Here is a 19,139-nt window from a genome sequence, read left to right as displayed (position 1 = left end):
ATTTCCTTTCGGGCTTCATCTACAAGCGTTGTCTGGAATTAAGGGTTTACCTAAATCTGAAATACGCTAAGCAATACTAGTTTCCGATCCAACGTTTTACTTTTGAATATTGATAGCATCAAACTCTATTAGTCTTCATTTAATTGATAAATGACAATAGTTTATTGTTCTGTTCCAAAAATTTTAATCAAATTAAAAACGTCGTAGGAGCGAACAAGAAATGCTAACTACAGATTGCGACATGAAAACGTGATAATTAGGTTTTTACTCAATTTAAATCCCGACATTTAAAGCTAAATGAGAAACCCTATTAACCATGAGTATACTTTTTAAACAATATTGTAATTTCAGTCTGGGAAATTTCTAACAGTACAATGTGTATTAAAAATTACGAAATTTTTTACGGGGTCCTACTCCCGAATGTATACCGTATAACTACCCAAGAAAAAATACAATTTAAGTTTTACTAAACAAACTCACCCTTGGATGAACGAAGTCGATAAACGACCGGCCAATCCACATGTCCTTTGGAAAACCGAGCGTGTTGGTGAGAGACGACGTCGTATACATCACGACTCCATCTTGCATGGAGATCACACACGAGAATCCGTCCTGGAAGATAAATAGAAAGTTATATGAATAGTTTTACCAAAAAGTGATATTAAAGATATTAACCCGGAACCTTAATACAAAAGGAATGTTCGATTTATTAATATTTTGTGATACGGAAACACAAAACTTTTTTTTTTACATATTATAGTGTGAACAGAATAGAAACTTAAGTTATAGGTACTAGCAATGGAAAGAAATCAATGTTGTGTACCACCTTTACATGCTTTTACCAGCGATCTAGAAAATATTATGTACCAAAAATTTGTAACATATACCCGATTTTACTAGAGGATAATAAATTATAAATAGGATCTGTAAAGACTAAATTAAAAAAATGCATTTTGTCAAATATCTAGGTACTGGCTTTCCGCCCGCGGCTTCGCCCGCGTTGGCTGAAACCTAATATAATAATATAGATTATATACTAAAACCTTCCTCTTGAATCACTCTAACAGTTGAAAAAAACTGCATCAAAATCCGTTGCTTAGTTTTAAAGATTTAAGCATACATAGGTGCAGAGAAAGTGACTTTGTTTTATACTATGTAGACTTTGTTTTATACTATGTATGTCATTTAAAGCGGTATTCAAGTGTTTGTTAATCAACTAATTATAGTCAAGCCAATTTAATAGGCAACATTTGACGTCTATCAATTTTATCTTCGAAGAGAGGTAACCTGCTTAAAAACATCGATTAAAGTAAATTAATCGATACGGACTTGAAACATTTGTCAATCGAACTTGAAACACATGCCAATTTTAAAATTCATCAGGCGAATCCCTGTCCCAGTAATATACTTTCTTTCGTAAAAGGGAACAAAATAAGACAAGTATAATACATTATTAAAAAAACACAACGCATTTATTAAGTTATGGTGATTTTTATTCGGTTCTAGATGTCAGATTTCGATTTTTAGAGTAACGTCTCTGGTATTTAAAAAGAAAAAAGGTTTATTGACACAAAATTGTAGCGACGTCAGTTCTTTAAATCAGAAATTGTTTATTATGTTGAGAATGGTTTATCAGTAAAATCAAATCTTAAAATTACTTGTATTGCTCATTATTATTATAAATATGTAATCGTAATTGAAAAAAGTTAAGCAAATGTGCAGTTCTATCAAAACGAAATATCATGTTATTCTATCTCGTCGTTACTAGGTTACGTTGTTGAATTTTGTTGAACTGTCAAATGTTGCCTATTAAAGCTTCACGCGTCCTACGTACATTATTTGCTCGTAACTAAATCAGTATGTTATAGTAGGACGCGTGAGAGATTAAAATGGCTCTACTATAGGCAATGTATAACCTAGGGTAATCTACAGGGTTACAGGTTAAGTCGACCTATTCCTGTTAAGAGCGTGTAGTAGGGGTCAAAACAAACTGATTTGATCTTATAATACCATATCCAAAAGTTAGCCGTTGAAGAGTTATTGCAATTTTAATTTTTTTCTTGAAAATGCCACTTTATCTTCGCATTTATCGTTTAATTTTTTATTTTACTTATTTGGTCTGGGTTTTTTTGAGTTTTTATGTAAAGGTTGAGTTAAACAATAATTCTCAGCAATAGAAATCCATATCGCTGCAAACAATTCAAAGAAATGGCTTTTAAACTAAAAATAATAACATTAAAGTAATTAAGTTAACTCGTTTTAAACAAAGATATTGAAAAAAATCTCTACGAAAATGTGTCTGCAGATGTTTTTAAAAACATGTGCATGTTCTTAGCTATGTAAAAAGGTATGATAACCTCAGGTAGCATTCGTAGATTCCAAGAAATCGGGGATAAACATGGGACAGTGTTAGTAAAGTACAACATCAGAATAAATTTTGTCATAATTTATTTTTCTTAAAAACTTTACAGTTCCTGCTCAACATGTCTTCCTCTATTGCGAACACATATTCGAAACCTTTTCCGCAGAGAACTCTTGACTACCCCAGTTGTTAATTGGTTCCTCATCTTATTGGCTGCATCGATAATTTTTTGTCGTAAAATATCAACAGATGGAATCGGGTTCGGCTCATCGTACACCAGACTCTTCATATGCCCCCATACGTAAAAGTCCATGGGGGTTAGGTCTGGACTTCTAGCCGGCCATGGTATGGGCCCACCTCTTCCGATCCATCTGTTTGGATAGTTGATGTCTAACCATTCTCTAACACTTCTTCTGTAATGTGCAGGGCAGCCATCATGTTGGAACCACATGTCTCTTATCAAAGTCAGGGGTATGTCTTCAAGTAGGTCGCTTAAATGTTGGCGCAGAAAGGTCTCATAATTTTCACCATTTAGGTTGTCCGGAAGGAAGAATGGTCCAATTAATTTATTTGAAATTATCCCCATCCACACATTAAGACTGAATCGTCTTTGTGATCGTCTTTGTGAAAAACAAATTTTTAATATAAGATGTGAAGAAGATATTAAGTCCCTGATTCAAACCGAAGAAACACAAGTCGAGTAATTAGCAACGTAATACTGTATTATTCTATTATTTACCGTTACTGTGTTAAGGCTCATACATACAGTATTAAAATATATTTTATAATCTTTTATGGATACTTCACTTGACAATTTGGATGATGGAATACAATATACTCGATACAATGATACGAAAGATTGGAGCAAATATTTTAAAGGCAAACAAAAACAATTAGATATAGTACACCTAAATATAAGATCATTAAGAAAACACTATAGTGAATTTATGGTCTTACTACAACTTTGCGATGAAAAAATAGATATAATAATACTATCGGAAGTAAATGTAAAAAAAGAAGAATTATCGTTTTATAAAATACCGCAATACAACTTGCATGCAAATACAAGAGAAAATAAAAGGGGAGGGGGCTTATTGATATACTCTAAGAACTCATTGAATTTTTACGCAGACATAAAAGAAACTTCAGCCTCGGAAATACTAGTTGGAAAATTAAAAACAGACAAAAACATAGTTCACATAATTGCAACGTACCGACCGCCGAACTCCAATAGATTGCAATTTTTGAGTGAGTGTGATCTTCTACTTAAGCAGATATTACCATCAGATGATATATTATTCATAGGTGACGTAAACTTGGACTTGTTAAACAACAGACTGAATAACACAATTTTACAATATAAGAATATGATGTGTGAATACGGCTTAAGATGTGCAATACCGGCGAGTGAGATTACGCGCGAGGCGATCGTTGACGGCGTCGTGCAGTCGTCGTGCATTGACCATGTGTGGGTGCGTACGCGCAACGCGGCGAGCGTCTCTGCACACATGCTCACCTGTAAGCTGTCAGATCATCACCTGATAGGAACGCGCTTAGATCTCGTGCCAAACGTTTGTGAACCGTATGTACCGACATTAAAGTATACTTTGTGTAATAAATTAGTTAAAAGTAAATTAGATAATGTTGATTGGTCGGAATTGTTGACATTAAATTGCCCATTGATGTTGTATGAAACATTGAGTTCGTTGTTTGGCAGCATTTATAATTCTTCTAAAGTGGCAATTGTACAAAATTCTCATAGGGAAACACAACCATGGGTAACTAAAAAAATTAAGGGAATGATTGAGCGAAGAGATGAACTATTCAGAACTTGGAAAAAATATCCTAAAAATATGAATAAGAGGTTAGAATATACTAGGTATAGAAATAAAACAAATAAAATTATAAATGCTGCCAAAAATAAATATAAGCAGGGGGAACTACAGAAATGTGAAGGGGATTTTAGAAAAATATGGTGTAAAATTAATGAATGGCTGGGACGTAGCAAAAATAATGTAGATGCGACAATAATGAAATATTTGGGCGAGAATGAGAACATTGAGAGTATATGTAATAATTTTTCAAAAACATTTACACAAGAAATTGTAAGTATAAAACATAAATGTAATCAAAAATTTTTAGATCGTAATGAATATGTTAAAACGAGTAATGTTTCTTTTAGATTTTTAAAAGTGAGCAAAGAGAAGGTTGAGAAGGTTATTGACAAATTAAGCTGTGATAAAGCCCCAGGCATAGACAAGATTAGGGTTCAAGATTTAAAATATGTTAAAGAAAAAGTCAGTCCCGTTTTGGCAAATTTTATAAATATGTGTATAACAAATGGAAAATACCCAACAGAATTAAAGAAATCTCTAATAAGGCCAATATATAAACATGGTAGTCATTTGGATTATTCTAATTACAGACCTATAGTCATCTTGTGCGTAATTAATAAAATTGTAGAAAAAATAATTATTCAACAAATAAGTTCTTTTTTGGAAAGTAATAATGTATTGTCTCAAACACAGCATGGTTTCCGGAAGGGTCGTAGTACTGCGTCGGCTTTAACTGACTTTTCAGATTATGTAAACACAGGGCTTGGCGGTGGGCAGCGGGTCCTGGCACTGTTTATAGATTATAAAAAAGCATTCGACACGCTGGGCCACGAGCAGCTTTTACAGGCTATGGACGAATGTGGGGTAAGGGGACCAATTAACCAATGGTTCCGAGAATATTTGGCGAATAGAACTTTACGTACCGTCATCAATGGAACGACTGGAGCTGAGATACCTGTGGAGTTAGGAGTCCCGACCGGCTCCGTTTTCGGCCCGGTTGGTTATATTATGCACGTGAACAGCGTGTCGAATGTGGTCAAGAACTGTAGGGTTTGTATGTATGCAGATGACATGTGCCTGCTGCTCGCCGGCAACGACACAGCAGTCATGGTGGACAGAGTACAGAGGGATTTCGAGAACGTGTGTAAGTGGGCACATGACAATGGTATAATTCTCAATATACAAAAAACAAAATGTCTATATATTTATTCACCACACAATAAAAATGCTAAAAATTCAGCTTTTCAAATTAATTTAATAGGCCACACATATGAATGTTTTCATAATAATAAAACTAACTGTGTATGTAGTAAGTTGGATGTCGTTGACAATATTAAATATTTGGGGTTGACAATTGATAAACACTTTAATTGGAAATTACATGTAAATTATGTGTGTAATCGTTTGAGATCAGTCTTGGGACAGTTTTACTACCTAAGTCGGATTTTAAATAAACATACTCTGTACGTTGTTTACTATGCACTTGCTGACTCAATAATAAGTTATGGACTGAGTTGTTATGGCCTAACTTTTAAAACATACTTAGATCAAATAAAGAACCTACAAGTAAGATTACTTAAGTATTTAGTTCATAAGAAAGTTCGAAAGAAATTTAAAAATAATTATGACAAATTATTTCCCCATTGTAACATCTTACCTGTAAATTATAAGGCTATATATTTAAATGCAATAGACACGTACTATAGTAATGAATTTAAGATTGTTAAACAGTTTAGATTTAATACAAGAGCGTCAAAAGTAAGAAAATTTTATGTACCAATAACAAAAAATTGTTACGACCAGCGAACTAGAAAATATTATATACCAAAAATTTGTAACATGTACCCGATTTTACTAGACGATAATAAATTAAAAATAGGATCTGTAAAGAGTAAATTAAAAAAATACATTTTGTCAAATATCTAGTATTAGCTTTCCGCCCGCGGCTTCGCCCGCGTTGGCTGAAACTTAACATAATATAGATTATTTATATTATACTGAAGCCTTCATCTTGTCAAATCACTCTAACAGAAAAAAAAAAAAAAAAAAAAAAAAAAACTGCATCAAAATCAGTTGCTTAGTTTTGTAGATTTAAGCATACATAGGTACAGAGAAATGTGACTTTGTTTTATACTATGTAAACTTTGTTTTATACTATGTATGTCATTTATAGCGGTATTTAAGTGTTTGTTTATCAACTAACTAATTTGGCAATGTATAACCTAGAGGTACAGAGAAATGTGACTTTGTTTTATACTATGTAAACTTTGTTTTATACTATGTATGTCATTTATAGCGGTATTTAAGTGTTTGTTTATCAACTAACTAATTTGGCAATGTATAACCTAGGTTAATCTATAATAAGTAGGAGCGCAACGCCAACAAACTGTTTTACAGTTTGGCGAAAATTTGTAAAGGTTATATAGTGTTACTAAATGGTAAATTAATAAAATAAAAAAAAAAAAAAAATTTTTTTTGTTAGGATTGCCACGTGCTTTCGGAGCCCATTAGTGAGCGTTATGGTAGTTTGTGATACCGTCTTGATCAAATTTGGACTCATCTGTCCATAAATTTTTTTTGAAAAACGAGGGGTTTTCCAGATCCGCATTCAACATGAATCTACAAAAATCTAGTCTTCTTAAAGGATCTCCTTCTTCCATCACGTGCACGGGCGTGTAGTGATATGGGTAATATCCTGAAGTGTTCATTGTGAACCATACTTTCCACTGAGACAGACCAAGTTCTCGGGCAACAATGTTTGTTGATGTCGTGGGATCCATTCGAAAAAATCGCTTAATTTCATTTTCCTCTTCGTCTTCCTCATCCCGGACAGATGGCCGACCGACGTCTGTTCGTCGTCTTAGAATCGAACCAGTTTCTCTAAGGCGACGATATGTCCCTTCGAAGACACTAACATCTGGTGCACGACGGTCAGGATAGCGGGTCATGTATTCCGCACGAGCATGTGCAGATACACCTTGACAAAACCCGTAACACATCAAAATGTCAGCATATTCTTCGTTAGTATACGAACTCATCTTGAAAATTCAAATCGCAAGCAAAAATCAAAGTCCAGTTTCGAGCCACGGTCACAGAATCGGAAGAAAATCAGTCCAAAAAGAAAGCCAAGTCGCGTTGTCAATACACAGAGGAGCACAGAAATCGCATCTACTACGGACGAATCACATAAGCAGACTAAAAAATACAAAGCGGCATCCTTCGCCCCATACAGCTTCGTCCATCACCTTGCTTGCTCTCTCCAGTAGGTGGAAGCGAGATAGTTGCAGCGTGTGAGTGAGACATCATAATCACGCGGCACAACCCTTTATTGTTCGCATAGGCAGATAATAACTAGACCGATGTTAATGAGCTATTCTGAATTATTTCCCCATACCAAGTTTATCCCCGATTTCTTGGAATCTACGAATGCTACCTGAGGTTATCATACCTTTTTACATAGCTAAGAACATGCACATGTTTTTAAAAACATCTGCAGACACATTTTCATAGAGATTTTTTTCAATATCTTTGTTTAAAACGAGTTAACTTAATTACTTTAATGTTATTATTTTTAGTTTAAAAGCCATTTCTTTGAATTGTTTGCAGCGATATGGATTTTTATTGCTGAGAATTATTGTTTAACTCAACCTTTACATAAAAACTCAAAAAAACCCAGACCAAATAAGTAAAATAAAAAATTAAACGATAAATGCGAAGATAAAGTGGCATTTTCAAGAAAAAAATTAAAATTGCAATAACTCTTCAACGGCTAACTTTTGGATATGGTATTATACGATCAAATCAGTTTGTTTTGACCCCTACTACACGCTCTTAACAGGAATAGGTCGACTTAACCTGTAACCCTGTATAATATAGGTAAACCAGAATCTGATGGCAATTAGAGAAATCAAAATTTTGATTGTACAACCCTAGGGAAAATGGACTGAACGATCTTGATACTGCTTATTTTTTATTTTGTCTTCAATATCATTAGTCACATTATATAAGTGGACAATACTGTACTTAATGATGAGATATCCACTTAATATTATGTTGGCATATACTTACATGTATAATATACATATTACTTTTATATAGGTAATACATATTATTATATACACATACCTATATTTGTATATTCATTATCATTATGCCATTTGAAAATATGGATGTAATGATAATGCAGATCAAATCTAGATTGCTTATAATTTTTTAAAATAAAATAAAACTGTTTATTTTCGTAAGTATTAACAGATACACACATTATAAAATTGACTTGGACAGCTTGGACTTGACGAATAGCCGTATTAGAAACTTCTGTACCTAATACTTAAGTTTACATAAAATTATATTGTAAACAACAAACAATATTATAGTTACCTACATAAGTATAATATTTTTAATTTAAAGTATCAAAACAGGTAAGTCCAATTTACCAATAAAATATTTAAACTTGAAAATTGTGATGTGTTTGACCCTTCTTCATCGAATGTTTTTCTATACACATTATAAACAACACCTCTTGCTTGTGATCGCAGCGGCATTTTCGACATTTTCGAAGATTTTTTAGACAAAATCCTTAAAATTATTCATCAATTGCAAAGAAGACAAATAATTTGACAATCAATTTGATAGTTGTCAAATAAAGTTACCACATGAAAATCTTTTATTTCTTAAATATAAATATGCCATCAGATTCTGGTAGACCTATATATAGGAGCGCATCGCCAACAAACTGTTTTACAGTTTTGCGAAAATTTGTTAAGGTTATATAGTGTTAATAAAGTGTAAATTTATAAATAAAAAAAAAATAATGTTAAACTTACAGCAATATTCGCAAAAGGCCTGTTGGGTGTGTTGACCGGGAAGTTACACGTGCTCGACTACAAAGCAAAAATAAACTCTCATAAATTCAAAAAAAGGGAAAACAAAAAAAGTCAACTTCCTTGTAAAAGGCAAAAAGTATCCATTGAATATAGACATTGAAATGGCTTTCGACCTGTAAACTTTATTTTGGAGGACAAACTCGAAAAGTTTCGCAACAAGAAAGTTATCATTATATTGAGATCAAAAACATTGGACATCACATGGTTACTCGACGGTATATTTCTTGTAAATTTTTAAACAATAGAAAAAGTTCGATCACGAGGCGGGATTCAAACACGCGACTTTCATCTGAATAATTATTTTTCTTTTACTGGACAGTCTATTAAACCTACCAAAGAAAGAGTTTAAAACTTTATCACCATGCCAAAAAATTTGTAATTATTTTTTTTTAACAAACAATCATTTAAAAATTTTAGAGCTTTACTTTAAATCGAGGGCACTACTGCTTCAAAACACTACATCTCCCAAATACATCCTACACCTACTAGTCTATCTATTATCTAGTCTCAATCTTACCTTATCCTTAACGCTGCTTCGTTCCGGCGTGGATATGTCCATGCTCTCAACGCACGACTCTTCACCTGCCTGCGCGGGCGAGCTGGCGGCTGTGCAACAATATATCAGACTGAACTAACCATACTTACGCTAACTTAACACGTGCGTGTAGCGTACCAAATACTTGCAAAAAAATTGTAAAAATTATACATTTTTTGTATTTTTTTTTGTTTTGACTTTTTGAACGATTTGAAAAATGGTTTGACACACAGCATGGAAAAATTTTGGTCTCTTATAAGCATTGAAATATCAACTTAGCTAATATTTTATATTTAATAGTTGTAATAAAAAGTTGCTTATCAAGGGGCGTCACAAAAATAATTACCAACCAGAATTCTCCCAAAAACAGATTGAGAGAATATCATGCCAATCCATGCGCTGTGAGTAGTGTTCTCCAAACATTTGAACCTTATTTCAACTATATCTATATATTAGTTTTTATTATGTAGGTACATAATAAAAACTAATAAGTATAATAAATTGAAATAAATTATATTATTTGATTTCAACTAAAATATTCATAAAATTGGATATGAAACTCAAGAAAAAAAGGAAAATTAACAAAACAATATAAAACGTGACAGTAAAGAGAGAAACTCCAAATAACAAAAACTTCAAAAACTCTGTTCATATACTGTTTTACTTCGGAGATTCGTTGAAATTTTGTATTGAATATTATTTTCAAAGTCATAAGGAAATAAAATAAAATTTAATAAAAATTATAACCAATTTCAAAGTATATTTTATTGACTTCAATTATTTCATTTCTTTGTAATTATCAACAAAGCTGTTTATCCAGCTGGGTTGATACCACAGTTACAGTACAGAGATATTAGTAATTTAGTTCACATTTTTATAATCGTGCCTCCAACATTACTGGCAAAGACAATAGACACGTATATAAAATTTCACTGATCTCGAGAGTTAAGAGTTTCTCATTATTTTACCCTCAACTAGAAAAATGATTTTTTTTTCTTTTATTTATATAATATTTTATAGTGCCATGCAATGTATATACTACGTGCGATGGCACCCACGCAATAGTTACGATAAGATTTTACGAGTGCCAACGTAATTCATGCTAAGTACACTTTGCATTTTATTCAAAAAAATAATAATTTTTATTATTTTTTATCTATAACTTCATTTTATTATCAGGTAACTCACCATCAACGCATTCTTCCTCCGCCGACTTCACCTCGGGCTCCGGCTCGGGTGGGCTCGGCTCCTCCTCCCGCACCTCGATGGTCTCCTCCGGCTGCTTCTTCTTCTTTTTAACTTTACACCGGAGCTCCACAGGCGGCTGGCTGACATTGTTGTTGCTGTGTATCGTAGTGGTATTTTAGTATCGCATACTTTTGGGAAGGGATTGTGTTTTTATCAAATAAAATAGAAATTAAAGATTTTAACGCGATTTATTCATTATATTATTATTATCCCGACGTTTTACTCACTTTCCATCTTAACATCAATCTCCCTTTGACCATACGCTCGCTAAAAAGGGTGCGAAAGGTCGGGATAATAATATACTGAAAAAATCGCGTAGTTAAGGAAAGTCTGCATAGATCCAGTTTTGGTAGGTTTTTCGGGACAAAAATTATCCTTCTCTGGTTTCAAATCGGTTCAGTGGTTTGGGCATGACGAATAAATAGATATACAGAGTGTGGCTTGAAGGCATGCTATGCAATAGCTTTACCGCGGCAGTCCCCGAGTGCCACACGTCTTTTTTTAATAAATGAAGGTGATTTTTATGTGATCTACACTTAGAGTAGATTACACTACAACTTACTTCACGACATTTTCAATGCCTTACTTTTACCAAAGATACATGATACATAGTCGAGAGCATTTTCTTTTAATAAGTTACTACTTAACTACTTACGTAACTATATTTTTCTCTACATATATATATATATATATATCAATTTCATTTTCAATAAATAATAACAATCCATTGCAAACACCAGCGAGCTTACTTAAATTATGTGGCACAGTAATTCACGTCATTATAAGGCTAAAAGCGAACGGTTACGAAGTAAGATCACGCAATCACTTGCGTCGACGAAACAAACGCCAAATTTGTCATCCCGTATTATTTCCGAACTTTTTCAACACCAATTATAACTTATTGAGGTTTATTTTCAAAGACAAAAGAATGATTCGAATTCTTAACTTTTTTATCCTATTGCAAATTGAGCTTTAGCTATGCTCAGACTTTTAATGTTGTACCTATTTCGTATCATTCATTTATATAATCAGAATATTTTGGTTTTAAAGAGGGATATAGAGTCACTCAACAAACGGGACTTCGTTCTATTGATACATTTAGTAATAATAGGCGGGTCCCCACAAAGCGAGCACGCTCACGCAGCAATTGCTTGATAAGCAGCTCGGAGCCTTGGTCAGTGTCGACTTGGCTTGACTGAGAAAATTACTTGTGCTGACATTTGAGATGCTGGAGCTCTAGACATATGGTACGGTAGAAACTCTATATAAAGAAAAGATTCCGCTATCGATACTTATTGACATCTTATCACGTCACACTAAACCAAAGCAATTTTTTTTTATTGTTCAAGATATGCATAACATATTTAAACTTCCCGTCACATCAGGATTTTCTCGATTTCCAAAAGACGACTCAAAAGTCACCGTCATACAATGCACAGTGCACACGGTTCTTGAATCACTTGACACCTAAATAGGTCTGAAGCGATTTTATAAAAAACTTATCTATTATTTATTACGAATTGTCCTCAAAAAGACTTTTTAATTTCAAATATCAGTGGATTCACGGTAAATATTATCTAGTATTTTCTTTTTAGCTTAGCTTTAGCTTTAGCTTTAGCTTTTATGCTTTGAACAATTTCACCAATTTTCAGCTGATATGATTTTATTTCTAAATTTTGCAGGTTCTGGGTGGCCGGACAATGGTCCGTCGTCGTCAACTAATGAGTCGTATACAAAACGAACATATGACAAACGTTTTGCCATTTATCTAGCCCCTAGTGATAACTAATAGCCGAAATAAAATACAATTCATTCACTCTCAAGTAAATGAAGATAACAACATTCCATAATCGATACAAATTAATATACTATAGTACATCCATATTATAACAGTTCTCGGAAATCGTTATCGAGAATAGATAATATTTCTTCCAATATTTAAACGTGATCCGACAAACAACCCCAACTATAGTAACTAGAGCAGATGTTAGGAAAACGTGATCAGTACAAGGGCTCATGCTATTTATTGAATTGACTACTTGATACGAAACGCCCGTTAAATAATTTATGCAGGCACCAATTGAGTGCAAGTACCAAACTAATAACTTTTTATGCTATGACGCTTTAAACCCCTGAGCAATTATTAAACTTATAAGTTATAAGCAACTTTGAAAATACAATCATCAATACGACCCGCATAATTCATTAGGTAATGCTATATTTTTAGACCGAACAACAACTTTGTATCCGTGCCAGCGAAGTGTTCGGAAGAAATGGACAAATTTTGTAAAGTGTATTATTGTATTCTGTCTAGTAGTATAATAAACGCAAGTATCTGTTCGCCCTCTCAAATGTAGATCAACAGTTTGATTGAACAGTTCCTGTCCCACTCAAAACGACTACATAATGCAATTAAATTATAAGGCGAACCTAAATGTACCTACAAAACGTGCACTTATATAAGTTTAGTTACGCTTCCCACCTATTAAATGTAAAAGGATTCTTATTAAAACGTCACAGACCCTTCACGGGCAGGGTAATCCGGGCGCGGGGAGCAGCGGAACAATTCACTAATACCGTCACGTGTTTGAAGCGCTACGACCGACGCAAACTTTGTTTTCACGTGTCGAATAAAATGACAAAGTATTCACGTTGTTCGAACAATCGACGGCGTTGACATTTAAGTATTCCGAGCGGTCATTTTATATTAAACTTTGTGTTAGTAGATTTATTTATATCTATACTAGCGGTCCGCCCCGGCTTCGCCCGTGTTACCTACATGTTTAAACTATCCTATCTCTCAAGTTGGATCGAACTACATAATAATATGGTGTGCGAATTTTATTATAATCGGTTAAAGTGGTTTAGGAGTCCATTGAGGACAAACATTGTGACACGAGATTTATATATGTCGTTGCCATATCGTAGATTTGCTCATTTCATGAAATGGCCAATTTAGTTTGGCCAGATCGTTAAATCGTCAACGGTTCACGATTTGGTCATCCACATTTGGCCAGATCGACCGATCTGGCCAAACGTGGATGGCCATTTCACGAAATGCGACCAAATTTGTTTCTTTTTTAAAAAGCGATTCGCTTCTGGCACTCGCCGGCCGCTGCCGCGGCACGCTCGCTTTGCTCGCTCGGCTCGTGCGTTGTTTATTAAAGTCTAACCTAACCCAACCTAACTGTTTTCTATTTAAAAAACCATTCGCTTCTGGAATTCGCCGGCGCTACCGCGGCACTAACTTAAATGACAATAAACAAGTTCTTAAAATATTCTGAATTTTTTAATGTTTTATGGACTCTCTAAGATATTTTATACGATCTGGCCAAATGTCGATGATCAAATCTTGAAACGTTGACGATTTAACAATCTGATCAAACTATGTTTGCCATTTCATGAAATGATCATATCTACGATATGGCCACGACATATATATTAAGATGTACCTACATATTATAATAAAACCGTAGGAAAGTCAAGAATAATTTTTATAGAATACTTGGAACATGATTTACAATCGATATGAAAGACAAGAATATTCGTTTTTAGAATTTTTGTCTGTTTGTCTTTGTCTGTGCTAAACTCAAAAAGAACTGCATGGATTTACTTCAAATTTGGTACAGAGATGGCTTGAGACTTGTCTTGAGACGAATCTTCGTGGCGAATCCGAAACAAATCTCATGTTTACTAAGCGTAGGTGTGTTATGATATATTCAGAATTACAACTAGATGGTTTCGAATGATTTATTGCACAATAAAGGAAAACATAACGGCAGAATAAAACAAAACATGGTAGTTTTGGTTAGGTTACAGACACAATTTCCAATAAACGGTTCTTAAAAGATTCCAGTAAGAAACCCTTAATGCTTTTTTTATATGGGATAATTAAAATTAGCCTGGAAAGCAATCAAATTTATCCTGTCATGAATGCTGAACGTTATGTGAGTAATAATGGTACGAGAGCTAGTAACGTTTTAAAAAAAAGTCATTTTAGTATAGTTGGGTTTTTGAAATACTGTTTCTCTTGCTATTTCGGTTAGAGTCCGGGCTGTCTGGCTGGCGGTAGTGGTTGCGTTTATTAGTGCGCACAGGAAAATATACTTAACTTTAAAGTCATTTATTAACGCGTAATGTTTAATCTTTTGTCTTTAGACCATCAGACATAAATTATTTATTGCAAGACGTTTTTTTCGTTGTTAAATAGGTACCAAACGCAATCTGTCATCAAAATAAGTGAAATTCCATCAACATTAAATTACTTTATATTACGGATATTTTCCTGTGCAAATAAGATGCGCACTAATAAACGCAACCACTGCGGCCAGCCAGACAGCCCGGACTCTAACCGAAATAGGAAGAGAAACAGTACATCAAAGAACCAACTATACTAAAATTCTCTCTTGTCAATGTTGCTAGCTCCTATACGATAACAACCTAAATGAAATATGACACTGGAAAAAATGAAGTGAAGTGGTTATCATGAAAATTAGATAAAAAAACAATAACATACCTGTATTCAGATGTGGATGGCTTTCCGCCATATCCACTACTACCGCTGGAGTGGCTCCCCGAATGCGTAGAGTGTGAACTACGGCTGTAAACATTTATTCATTTCATTATATAATCCCTTTCAAAGTCACCCTCACACCAATAATTTCAAACAACTTTCCCAAATTACCAATCTTCTATTTAAAGAACATCCCTGTATAATTTTCCTGTTAAGACTGTTATGACTGTTCATACTTGTACATGCAATGGTCTACTTACATTGTAGCAGTAAATCGTCCATATCTATACTAGTAATAAAGTTGAAATTTTTTTTGTTTGTTTGCTTGCTTGAACGCACTAATCTCAGGAACTATGGATCTAATTTGAAAAACTATTTCACTGTTAGATATTCCATTTATTAAGGAAGGCTTTATATACACTTAGAAGACCAATAGCAATGTATCTAGTGTAAAAATAAAATTGAACATCACAATATGGACTTTGTACTTACAAAAATACGCTGATAATTAAATGTTAAAAATAAACTCATAATCAATAAGTAAGAGGCATTATATCCTAATTCCTAACTCATCAAATTATTCAGAAATACTGCATTTGTATATTGATAGCCAACCTCATTTCTCTGATGCCTCAGTGTAATTTAATATGTATACAAATATCACCTGTTTTCCATTGATTTCGTTTAAAGTGAAACTTTTATTACATCGTCTCAAACTTTTTGGTCTGTGTAGCGCATGTCGCGTGTATCGCGGCTGCCGAGTAGGTATACCTACTCGGCAGCCGACCGTCACGCGACATGAGCTACATAAAGCAGTGTTCGGAACCGTTCGAACAGTTTCACTTTTACCGTGGTTTCATAAAACCACACAACATTTTTTTTTTTATTATCATTAAGTATTATGCTACATACTATATTTTTTGTTTTTTCATCAAATATCAATAGCTATGATTTGACTCCTATGTTTCCAATTTTTTAGTGCTGCCTTAGGAATCTGCTACCAAATCACTAATCAGTCTAACATTTTGCATAATACGCAAATAAACAAGTATAATGAATTCAAGGCAGATAGCTCAATTGCCCAGTTTGATCAAGGTGACCCGCTATAACCAAAGAGAAATAGAATTGAAGTAACCTTCTTGCTTGGCTGTTGCTACAGCTGTTGGAATATGCTGAGTCAGAAATTTTCGCATTTATGTCCGAGTCATCCATAGTATCTATATTTATGTTGGTATTACTTGCTGCTCCTGAAATCATTCATAAATTGAGAACAACTGTCACATTTTAAGGTTATTATTAGCAATGCTGATGTGTGAAATTGTAAACATATTTATGTAATTCGCAGTCATATCTAATAATGATATTGATTGAGAACAGTAACTGTTAATTACTAACAGACTGAATAATGATAAAATTATAACAGAATTTTATATAAACAATTTTTTTTGCCTTATTGGAAATTCCCTTTTTAATTTTATTTTTACAAACTACTAGACTACATTCTTTTGTTTGGTGATATAACAGTTAAAGCTCATCAGGTATATTTTAAAATATTAATATTTATTTACACAAGGATGATTGTTTTCATAACTATGTATTTGAGGATTATACCAGTGAATATCCTATACTCTATAGTATATCTCTATATCCTATCTCTATAGTATACTTTATTCTGTATTAAAACAGGTCTACAAGTCAAATGTTCCACTTAGTTCCCACATCAAACTGCAAACTGTTTAAATCTGTGGTTTAAATTTATACAAAAACAATAATGCCAATGATGATATAAATTGGAAATAGTTTTATCACAGTACATAGTCAATATTTTTGCATACAAACGCTACATATAAATATTTTTTCGCATTGCTTGTCAGTTATTGTTAATATTATAAAGCTGAAGAGTTTGTTTGTTTGTTTGAATGCGCTAATAACAGAAAATATGAATCAGCTCTCAACCATGTAGCTTCAAAATAATTGTTTGATTTTTAATTTGTCATCAAACCAGACTGATAATTAAAAACAAATAGTTTTGGACTTAGGTTTTGGATTACTTTGTGGAAATATATGTGAGCATGACAACATTGGCTTGAAGAAATGTCATGTATAGATGACAAGAAAATATTAAAAAATATATTTTTAGCAAATAAATGATAGAAAAAATTTATATTTCTTTTCCCAATTGCCCAGACTTTTATAACCTTTGACCTCAATATTTTTTTATCTAAGAGGTTATAATGATGAGACGACTCAGTCTTACAGTGCTTACTTGTCTCAATACAAACAAACAATTAAGTGAGCAACACAATATTTACTCGAACAAACTATAAACAAAATGGTGTAATTCAGCACTTTCTATTTTCATGGTTTTGATATATAAAATTTTATTTTTATTTAAACCTGAAAAGTGAGACTCTGATAAAAAATGTTGTCTGTTCAGTGAAATGACCCACTTATTTCAACAAGTCATTATCAATTCGCTAGAGCATATTGAGAAAAACTTAATTCAAAACAAATAATTCCAGTACACACAATTTGAAATCTATCGCAGAGAAATTGCAACTTAACATTCAACAGCATTTTAGCCGTTCACTAGACAAATAATATATTATAATTTGGTGAAAATCTGGATCAACAAACATAGTAAATGGTCCAGATTTTCACCAAATTAGTTCATTGTGAAATTGATTTGAATGATTTTGTATTGACAACAATTATTTAGTATAAGCGCACCTGCAATTCATGAATGTGGAAAGCATATTTAAAAAATATTGGATATAGTATTATATGAATTATGATACACCTTTAAAATGAACATACATCAATCTCTAAAATATCAAGAATGTAATTATGATTATAATTAAAACTAAATAATTACCTTCACTCATATTGAATGCCATCTTTATATAGTTGAATACTTTGATATATTTTATTATGTCTCTATGCACAATATATTTATGATTATCACTGTATTCAAACACATTGTCATTGTATTTTAATTAAAATAATTTAGTCTTATAGTATATGTTAGTAGTTTTTATTGTTATTAAAAGAATTTAACACTTCACTGTCTTGAGAATATATTTATTTATATATAATGTATTTCAAAAGCACAACTTTTACAAACAAATAGCGTCATAAATCTAGTAAGAAATTGTGTATAATTGCATACACCCCACATGGGAAATAACTTATTAAAGTAGCTAATTAGTTAAAATCAACGTTTCTTAAAACATATAACTCAATCAAAGTTTGAATATTTTTCGTATTTAAACAAATAAATCCAGAAATTGAAGTTACGAAGAATCGTTCTAACTTTTCAGAAGGTAATGTCTAGTGTCTACGTTTTGATTCGCAGGATTCGCTAGTCGGTAAGTGTCTCGGTTCGGTAATCGGTTGTAACTTCTCGTCTGATAAATCGGATACGGGCAACTCGAATATTCGGTAGTGATGTACGAAACTTCAATGTTGATAAAAAAATGTGTGCGTGTACTAGAGTACACACGTAAGAAGTGAAACTTCTTTATGACCTTATTTTTCAAAAAATAATTTATATGTATACTCCTAAAATGTTTTCTAAGAAACAATACTGTACTTACATTGTCGGCAAGTTCTTAAAGGCGGTAACTTATTTTTGTTCGAACAATAGAGGTAATAAATATAAATTCCTAATGTCGAAATCTTGAAACAGTCAGAAATTAATGACGCACATAGTATATACATATTATGACAGAGGTTAAGCTTAAATAACTTGAAAAATAAA

The 19,139-nt window shown here is 32.9% G+C and overlaps 1 protein-coding gene across 3 annotated transcripts in view; it reads right to left on the bottom strand.

Moving 5' to 3' along the window:
- The window catches only part of per (period circadian regulator), a 37,926-nt gene extending 19,533 nt beyond the window's left edge, over nucleotides 1-18,393 (bottom strand). For all 3 annotated transcript variants that reach the window (XM_089697178.1, XM_089697194.1, XM_089697184.1), the window contains exons 1-7: nucleotides 18,255-18,393; nucleotides 16,515-16,626; nucleotides 15,383-15,466; nucleotides 10,807-10,961; nucleotides 9,601-9,689; nucleotides 9,024-9,080; nucleotides 481-612 (exon numbers count right to left, since the gene is read on the bottom strand). In XM_089697178.1, coding sequence (XP_089553304.1) covers nucleotides 481-612; nucleotides 9,024-9,080; nucleotides 9,601-9,689; nucleotides 10,807-10,961; nucleotides 15,383-15,466; nucleotides 16,515-16,626; nucleotides 18,255-18,276 — 651 coding nt within the window. In that variant the 5' untranslated portion in view covers nucleotides 18,277-18,393. The remainder of the gene's footprint in view (nucleotides 1-480; nucleotides 613-9,023; nucleotides 9,081-9,600; nucleotides 9,690-10,806; nucleotides 10,962-15,382; nucleotides 15,467-16,514; nucleotides 16,627-18,254) is intronic.
- Nucleotides 18,394-19,139: the final 746 nt, after the last annotated feature.

Source organism: Colias philodice, chromosome 1 (assembly GCF_061535455.1).
Source record: "Colias philodice isolate Cphi_HAF_F1 chromosome 1, ilColPhil1 Martin Lab GWU primary, whole genome shotgun sequence".
NCBI classification, from domain to species: domain Eukaryota; kingdom Metazoa; phylum Arthropoda; class Insecta; order Lepidoptera; family Pieridae; genus Colias; species Colias philodice.
This window is presented reverse-complemented; position numbering and strand designations above follow the sequence as displayed.